This window comes from Gambusia affinis, linkage group LG16, assembly GCF_019740435.1.
Source record: "Gambusia affinis linkage group LG16, SWU_Gaff_1.0, whole genome shotgun sequence".
NCBI lineage: Eukaryota > Metazoa > Chordata > Actinopteri > Cyprinodontiformes > Poeciliidae > Gambusia > Gambusia affinis.
This window is the reverse complement of record NC_057883.1, coordinates 5,511,645-5,520,740: the sequence shown is the minus strand read 5'-3', so window position 1 is coordinate 5,520,740 and position 9,096 is coordinate 5,511,645. Positions and strand designations below refer to the sequence as shown.

Here is a 9,096-nt window from a genome sequence, read left to right as displayed (position 1 = left end):
TTGTTACACATACCAGCTCGAATACATACAATGTAATATTTAGATAAATGTAAATTGTAGAGAAATAATACATCTTCTGACCTACAAAAAGTCAAATTTCTGGTACGGTTCTGACTTTTAAGCCTCTTCCAGTAGGTTAGGATTGAGATAAATTGGGCTATCAATGTGTTTCTTGAAAAACTTATTGTATTGAATCCTACCAATTACGCCTGGGAAAGAAAGGAAATATCCACAATTATCCCGTCAGAAGGTAGTTGTGATATCTTTGGCAGCTTTAAAAAAAAGAGTTTTTTCCTGCAACAATGGAAGTTTATCCAAAGTGTGGTTGCATTAGAGATAAATCTGAATAAATTCTAATTTAATGCCTGATTTTGGCATTAAAACTCTAGTTTAAAATGTGCTGTTTTAAACTAGACTATTGAGAGCCCCAGACATTCACACCCATGAGTGTAGGTGAACTAATTTCACAAATTTATTTAAAACGTTTTTTAAATAAATTAAAAATAAAAAACATTCACAGTAAAATTAATTCACTGTGAATTAGTTAATTTATTTATTAATAATAAATTAACTATGAATATGTTAATCAAATAAAATTTTTAAAGCGTTTACGTTATTTGTGCTTTTTTTTTTCCAAAAACGTAAAGATTCCATAAAAAACATTTTACATAAAATCCATCGCTTTAAATTTTCTCTTTCCTCCAACGAGTCTCGCAGGTACGTGGCAACCTCCGCGGCAGAGTTGTGACCCGGAAGTACTTGACGGGCACTAAAACAAGAGGATGTTAGCATTTCTTATTTTTGTTGTTGATTCCTGCTGAACACCTCGAGAAGTTGCAAGATAATTCTTGACCAGACACCCAAACTGGAAAAGACACATCTTGTAGCAGCACAATGCAGGACTGACGTGGTAGCATTTCAGGTTTTTTTTTTTTTTTTTTGTCAAGCCCGTGAGTCGGACATTAACTGAAGCTAGTTAGCTTTAGCGTCGCATTGAGGCCGAAGAGGCTGAAGTGTTCCTGATAGTTGTGTTTGTTTGGGAGTCTGACAGACCATTATTCGTAGACTCCTGTTAAATTATCAACCCTTCTTGAGGAGTGGCTACATCCAGGGCATGGTGGTGAACCGTGAAAGCTTCAGGTTCTGCGCTAAAAGTTTAACTTTGATGGTTTAGCAGTAGGCTAGCTGAACAAGGAAAGTGCAGCCATGGACGATTTTAGCTCGATCAGCCTGCTGTCTCTTGCGATGTTGGTGGGATGTTACGTGGCCGGAACGATACCTCTTGCTGTCAACTTCTCGGAGGTAAGTTTCGAACAAATTTAGAACAATAGAACAACGACCTCTTTCAGCTTCAATTGAAAAGTTAATTTCCAAAAGTATTGATCCCCCTCCATCAGAAACTCTTTATCATAACGACTGAATGAATAGTGTTTGTTCGTGACCGTGTGTGTGTTTTCTTTTTTTCCCCCAGGAGAAACTGAAGCTGATCACCGTGCTGGGAGCAGGACTGCTTTGTGGAACAGCGTTGGCTGTTATCATTCCCGAGGGAGTCCACGCACTTTATGAAGAGATCCTTGAAGGTAGAGCGAACTCTGTGGCTTTTGTGCTTCCTGTTTGGTTCCCATCACACGTGTTCATGCAAGAACTGACTTTGAGTCAGCTTGTAATCATGACTTCACTCTAATGAGCTTGTATCTAGATGAAAACTTAGAGGGTTACATTATTTTCATCGTTGACTGTTAAGTTTGTAGGGACTCAACATAATAAACATAACATAACTCAACATAATAAATTAGTTGGATTTTTAATGCATGGAGCTTTGCGAAAGTTTTCAGACTCCTTTAAATTTAGCTTATTATTTTGACTTGTTAAAACCACAAATTCATGTGAACTTTATGCGATACATTAGATTCTACCATGTGAGCTGTGTATCTCTGATGTCTCTCTTTTTTTAATTGCACATTTATTTTTGCTTCCCAGCTCATTTTTATGTTAGAAATAGCCCATATCAATGAACAAATACATATAAATACACAAGATTATAGCAAAGTGGTTAATTTCTTTGTTCCTATTGGCAGATTGATGTTAAAGCACCTGTTGTTCTGTCACACAGAATCCCCCAAAATCTGTTGATGTTTGTGACTGCAGCTCGATTAAACGTAAAGAAGCGTTTTTGCAATAAACGAACCAACTATTTGGTTGTTTAAAAGAACTCGTTTGGGAATTGAGCCATTTTTTTTCTGATCACAGAAAGTTGTCAGAAAAACCCCCATCTCTTCCCCAAAAGTTAAAGAGAAACGCATTTAAATCTCTGTTTTTACTGGAAGTAAAATATGTGCAGTCAGAAAGTCTTTTTTTTTTTTAAACAACATTTTTGAGAAATGACTTAGAGAAATGACTCTTGCACATACTTTAGAAGGCACAATAAGAACTATTTACGTCTTTAAAATGCTGAGATAAAGATGTCAATGCTTCCCTGGCTTAGGAGAAAACACACGTCCGTGATCTATGAAATCAAATGATTAAAAAAAAAACGCAGTCGGTACGTTTAGGTTGCTTTAAGAACCCCAACAAAAGTATGTTCCGTGTGCTTTAATTAGCAGGTCGCATTACCTGTTCTTTGACATATTATGCGTTTTAATTTATTTTAAAAGAACGAAGCAAGTGGTTTGGAGATTCCCATAGAAACATTTGCTGCTTCGGCACTGAAAAAACTCAACTTTTGCAAGTAAAGCACATCATTCCGAAGCTGTCAAAACAGAAGAGCTCTATTTGAAATGAACATAGAGCATTTTGACGGACTAGCTACATCAAAAACAACCCTTAGTGTCCAAACATGTCAGATACCGGACATCTGTATCAATTTGAGTCTCAGTTTAGTTTTTATTATTGTTATTATTATTATTATTTCATTAAACTTTGATTTGCAGTGTGTTCATCCTCCTCGAATGATTTCCACGTTTTATATGACGGCACATAATAGTATGTTAATGGGCAAAGCAGCACAAAGTGGAAGGAGAATAACATAAAAATATACCTGAAAAACGTGGTGTGATTTTGTACCCGGCTTTCCTTTTACTCACAATCCTGTTTGTCCACATGCCTTCAGAAATCACCCACTGAGCAAAATGCGTCTCCTCCGGCTTATTCTCAACCTGTGAACAAACAACATCATAAAAAAACAAGAAGCATATCAGGGATAAAGTTGTGAGGTTTTGAAGATGAAGTCAGGTTTATGAGAAAGCGCTAAAAATAAAAAGTTATTGTTGAAGTTCCCACTTCCCCCTGTAGAGAGATATTTGCAGGACAATCTACTAAACCACAGCACATGTTAAATTCAAGGTCTGGGGGCCAAATTGGGCCCGCCGTAGTTTTTATGTGGCCCTCTAGACTCCAAACACCAAGTTATGTCAATCAGTTCCTCCAGTTTTTTGTGATTCTGCGATGGTAGAAATTCATGCAAAATCAACAGATCCTCGCATCTAATCCTTTTTTTTTTTTTTTTTTTTTTGTTCTTTGCGCTCATGCATAATTTTCCGCAAAAATGGTCAGAAGCAGGTGGCAGTTTTTGTTGCTTTTACTTGGTACATTTACATAATCGCAAATGTAGCAAATTTCCTTGCAGATATTTCTAATTTGGTACCACGAAATCTGCGATTTTGATTTGCAAAAAAAAAAAAAAAAAAGAAAGGAACTAACTCAAAAATAGTGTGATTATCTTTGATAAATGCAAGGACTGATAGATCTATGTGAAAAAATCTTTAATATTTAATTTTAAGAAGTACTTATTGAAAGTAGAAACAGCTGTTTCTTAATATCTCTTTTTTTGTTGCTATACCACACTAAATAAATCAAATACATTGCGGCTTATTGTTAAAAGAAAAAGAAAATCAATACTTTTGCAGTGGTTTTATTTGAACTTTGACCTGTCGAGGTGCTTCTTGTGCAGTTTTAATGCCAATCGCTCGCGTACGTTTGACATTTACCGGTCCGTCCACGTTTCCTTCCACATAGGCGCTCACCACAGCCACAGTCAGGCCGGGGTGGCCGAAGCGTCCGAGGCCAAAGTGGACGCGGTGGCGGCTCTGGACGCCACGGGGAAACACGAGCACGGCCACGAGCAGCTGCACGCCTGCATCGGTGTCTCCCTGGTGCTGGGCTTCGTCTTCATGCTGCTGGTGGACCAGATAGGCAGCGCTCATGTTCACAACGCTGAAGGTCAGCAAGAGGAAACGTCAGCTGGTCAACGTAGCTGACGTTTCATTAGCTACCTCGGCTGGCGGCTGGTGAAAATGTGCAGAAGCGATCGTTTGTGGCAGTTTGTCGTCTAAAAGCAGATGTGTTTTTGTTGCCCCTCTTAGATCCAGAGTCGGCAAGAGTCAACAGCTCCAAAATCACCACTACCCTGGGACTTGTAGTCCATGCTGCAGGTAAGTCGTTGGTTCATCTTCTATCAAAGATGCAGATGTTCGAAGGTGATTATTTCCACTTCGGTACCACTTTACAATAAGACTCCCCTTATAGATGACTAATATATATATATTATCCAGTCATAAACACTTTATAAATCATTATTGATTGTTTATTATGCATTAATGAAGCATGGAGACCACGTGCTAAAATATTACAAATGCTTGTTGTGCTTACAGGTTGTTTAGTAGAAAAACTCTTGATAAAAGAACAGAGTTGGCAAGACGCCGGTGGATTCTGTCTTCTTCTCACCTTTAATTAATGCATAAACAACAGTTATCACTGATTCATAAAGTGTTTAAAGATGAACCAACATATCCATGATCTACTTATTAGCTTCCCGTAGGTTAATAAAGGGAAGCTTTACTGTAAAGCGATACCTTTACTTTTCCCAGTAATCTTGCAGCGGATCAAAGCACAGTTTATTTGTTTACAAATTACACTTCTGAAGTTTTAGTTTGGATGATTTGAAGCGACTAAATGGACTCGGATGCTGTATTGACGCTTGTTTCCAGCTGACGGAGTGGCGCTGGGAGCTGCTGCCTCAACGTCTCAGACCAGCGTTCAGCTCATTGTTTTTGTAGCCATTATGCTACATAAGGTAAAAAAAAACAACCACTTTTTAAAATCTGTTATATATTTACTTGCTATGCATACGTCTGTCACAACAATCTGTAAATCAGTTAATCACATGATGCATTAAAATCAGCCGTTTTGTTTACATAATCCATTTTATTTCTGGTTTCTGTAGTGTGTGTGTGTGTGTGTGTGGCTTTTATTTTTAATTTATTTGTTGTTTTTGGTTGTTTTATTAATTTTGGAAGTTTAAAACACCTTCCAGTGCTAATTGTTAGAGTTTATTGATCTTTGAGAGATGTTCTAGTGCTCAGAAATAACTGTGGAAGAAATCTGCTCCGAGTTCGGTTTACTGTCCGGTGAACTGCATCGCTCTGACCTCTGACCTGCAGGCTCCAGCGGCTTTCGGCTTGGTCTCGTTCCTGATGCACGCCGGCCTCGAGAGGAACCGCATCCGCAAACACCTCCTGGTGTTTGCCTTGGCAGCCCCCGTTCTTGCCATGATCACGTTTTTGGGCCTCAGTCAGGTGAGCCGCCTTTGGGTGGAATCTTTGTTCACAGTGGTTATAGAAACCTGGGCCCCCGTTTCAGAAAATCCTCAGAAACTCAAAAAACTATTTATCCGCCATTATTTTTGCCCATGCTAACTAGCCTTAGCATTCGCAATAGGCTATGTTATGGTGAAACATATGGTGAGAGAGAGAAAGAGGGAGTGTGTGAGCAATGAGTACATGAGTGATTGACAGCGCAGAGACCCTCCCCCTTTCTCTGATTGGTTGTTTCTAGTTGGCACTGGGAGAAGGCAGAGGAGCTTTTTTATTTTTTTCGCAGATGATCTCTCACTGCTGTCACGACATGACAGTTAAAAGTTATATACTGCATCTTTAAGTATTTATAAAATGTTTTCTATTCAGTTAAACGGTAAACATTGCATTTTAATCTTGTTAAAGCTAAAAATAATTCAGTTAAACGGCAAAAAAATAAAAAATAAAAAATGGCTGCCCACATTCACGTGTTGTAGAACGTTTAAACGGGATTCTTCAGCTTCCTGTTCCACACCTTTCTCACGTTTCTTTCTGTTCCCCTTCACAGAGCAGCAAAGAAGCCTTGTCGGACATCAACGCCACCGGGGTGGCCATGCTCTTCTCCGCCGGTACCTTCCTCTATGTGGCCACCGTTCACGTTCTCCCCGAGGTCGGCGGCGGCGCCACAGCCACGCCGCTGCCGCCGGGGGCAACGGCGGGAAGGGACTGAGCAAAGTGGAGGTGGGCGCTCTGGTTCTAGGCTGCCTCATCCCTCTGGTGCTGTCGGTCGGCCACCACCATTAGACCCGCGGAGTGGGGCCCCCGGGGGCCGGACTCTGGACACGTGTACAGAGGGAAAGACGCTGGAATCGAGACTTCAGACTTTGAGGGTTTAAATCGTCTCACTGCTGGACCAGACGGGTGTCGCTGCAGGGACGCCACGACTCGATCGACAGCCGGAACGAGGGGAATCAGAGCCGAGACAACCAGGGACACGCCGATGTTTTATCTGTCGACACAATACGTATAATTTAACTACCTAAAATCTGAAGTTGAGACATTGATTAATTTTCTTTTTTTTGTTTTTCTTCCCCATTTATCTCTCTGTGTTTGGATCCAAGCGTTATCATGCTCTTTTAACCCTCCCGCTACGGTTTTATCGTCCTTTTTTTTTTCTTTACCGGGTGGCTGTCGTACAGTGAGATTTGGTGATGGTTGAGCTTGTGATTTATTTTTATTTTTAATTTTTTTCCTTGTGAAAATCATTTTTATATATACATACCTGTACAGAGTGTAAATTTCTCTGATTTTTTATTTTTTTTTCCAAGTGCCATAATAAAGAAACCAGTAGCAGAAGATGGCGGTGGCGGCGCCGTGACAACCATGCGATTGGGGAAAACCCAGATGGACCAGCTTGCAAACCTCTGGGTTTCAGGTGTCACTTTATCAATCAAGCGTTGCTCTTAAACTTTTTTGGGAAAGCCACATTGCGTCCGCTCCCTTTTCAGTGCATGGATTCCCGTAAAAATCACACGCAAAGGCAAATCTTTGAAGACGCCCGCCATGTTTTATGTCATGTCGCTTTTTCTTTGTTTATGGTTTCTCTGTCTATCTCTAATGGATTCTTCTCCCTGTAAAACTTACTGTAAATGAAAGCATTCTGTACATATTTGTCTTAAGTGATTGTAGAGTGCAGGTGGAGGGCGTCTCGAATGACAAACGTGTCTTAGGGAAAAGAAGGAAGGCATCTTAAGGGACCATAAGCTCAGGAGAATAAGAGTATAATGTCTGTGAAAAAACGTTTAACGTGTTGGACGCTTCTCTCACTAATAAGGAAGCGCAATAAACCAGAAACGGGCGGTAAGGATTTTGGGGTTCAATTGCTTCGTTTTGCTGCGGTGAAGCCTGTAAATGGTGTGCACAGTGTAACACTTGTAATGTGATTCCTAAATGCGGATCCGTGAGCCCCCTGCTTCTACTCCAGTCCCAATAAAACTGAAAGTCCGTTAAAATCTGAGCGGGTTGCTCATCTGTCTGTATGGTGTTGATGTGCCACTGTACCCGGCAGTGTTGGCATAGTTACTTTGAAAAAGTAACTTTAATCGGACTACTGATTACGCCTTGAAAAAGTAACTTAGTTATATTACTGACTACTTGATTTGGAAAGTAACTAAGTTACATTAAAAGTAACTTTTTAGTTACTTTCAGCAGCTGCTAACAACAATGCTCAGCCTCCTATGAAAATCACATTGATCTTTGCCAATTCTTAATTGTCAGCTATTTTATAATGGTAACATCAACAATGTGTCTCCACTGATAAGGTTGAACTGAAGAGGAGATTGTACAAAAAATAAAAAACGTGAGTAATTTGTGTGGTCCACTGTTGTCTGGAAAACTCTAAGAAGGATTTTAAAGCCCCTCCTCCCCCCAACCTCCAGGTTCTGTGTTACGGCCCTGCATTTGGTGTCACAGCGAACAGAGCTCCTCCTGCAGCTCCACAGTTCAGATGGCTGCACAGATTTGTGACACTTATCTTAATATTAATAATTAGTATAGCGTTAAGTTGCCATTATAATCATTGCCAATTACGGACACGTTTATTCGTGGCTGTTTTCACGTTTATTGCGCTGTTCATATTGGTCTCGATGTTTGCAGTTTTCTGGAGCGCAACGCGAAACTCGACGTCATTCAGAGGTAATATATTAACTTGAGATTAACAAAGACACAGCGGGACGGATCATCCGGGAAATGATGAACAGGGAGAGACTGAGTAAAACTACCTTAATGACGGACAAATTCTGGGATTTATTATGAGTCTCTGCTTATTTCCAAACCCAAATGAGCAACTTCACGTTCAAAAACGAGCCAAAAAAGGCGCAACCCGCCACTCATTAAATCTGCAAGCGACTTTAAAAAAATGAAGCCCAAAGCCGCTTATAATAATCGGACTTGGCGACAGAAACTCAAAATAGTTCCAGTTTTTCCACCAACAAAATGCGCATCTCCCTCCATTGTTTACATTTCTGTTGCATAGAGACGTCGGTCACTCGACAAGACAAGTAGAGGAAATATGATTTAATAACAAAAGAAGATAGTGACGTAGTAACGCAAAAGTGATTTTGAAAAGTAACTGTAGTCTGACTACTCGATTTGAAATAGCAACGCGTTATATTACTCGTTACTGAAAAAAGTGGTCCGACGTCAGTAACGCGTTACAAATTAACGCGTTACTGACATCACTGGTACCCGGTCACAGCAGCGCGTCTGTAAGCTTGTGTGCTCCACACGGCGACCTTACTCCACAAGCTCAATGGAGTATTAAAAAAAAAAAATGTGTATAAATACTTTTTCCTATATGAATTTTTTACTTGTGCTTGTGTGAATTATTTTGTGGTTGCAGACTACGGTTAAACCCGAAATCGTCTACGTCTTTCAGAAATTTGCTGTTAAAACGACCTTAAAGGGGCAGCATTGTGTTTTCCAGCCACATAGATTCATTTTATAGCATGATCAAGTAAGTCTGTTA

At 40.0% G+C, this 9,096-nt stretch overlaps 1 protein-coding gene across 1 annotated transcript; it reads left to right on the top strand.

The window, feature by feature from the left end:
• The first annotated feature begins 716 nt into the window (after positions 1–716).
• slc39a9 (solute carrier family 39 member 9) lies at positions 717–7,587 on the top strand. Its single transcript, XM_044143162.1, is given in 8 exon segments — positions 717–1,302; positions 1,472–1,580; positions 4,015–4,218; positions 4,362–4,430; positions 4,986–5,071; positions 5,439–5,573; positions 6,139–6,250; positions 6,253–7,587. Coding segments are annotated over 8 exon segments (933 nt in total). The 5' UTR covers positions 717–1,206; the 3' UTR covers positions 6,375–7,587.
• Positions 7,588–9,096: the final 1,509 nt, after the last annotated feature.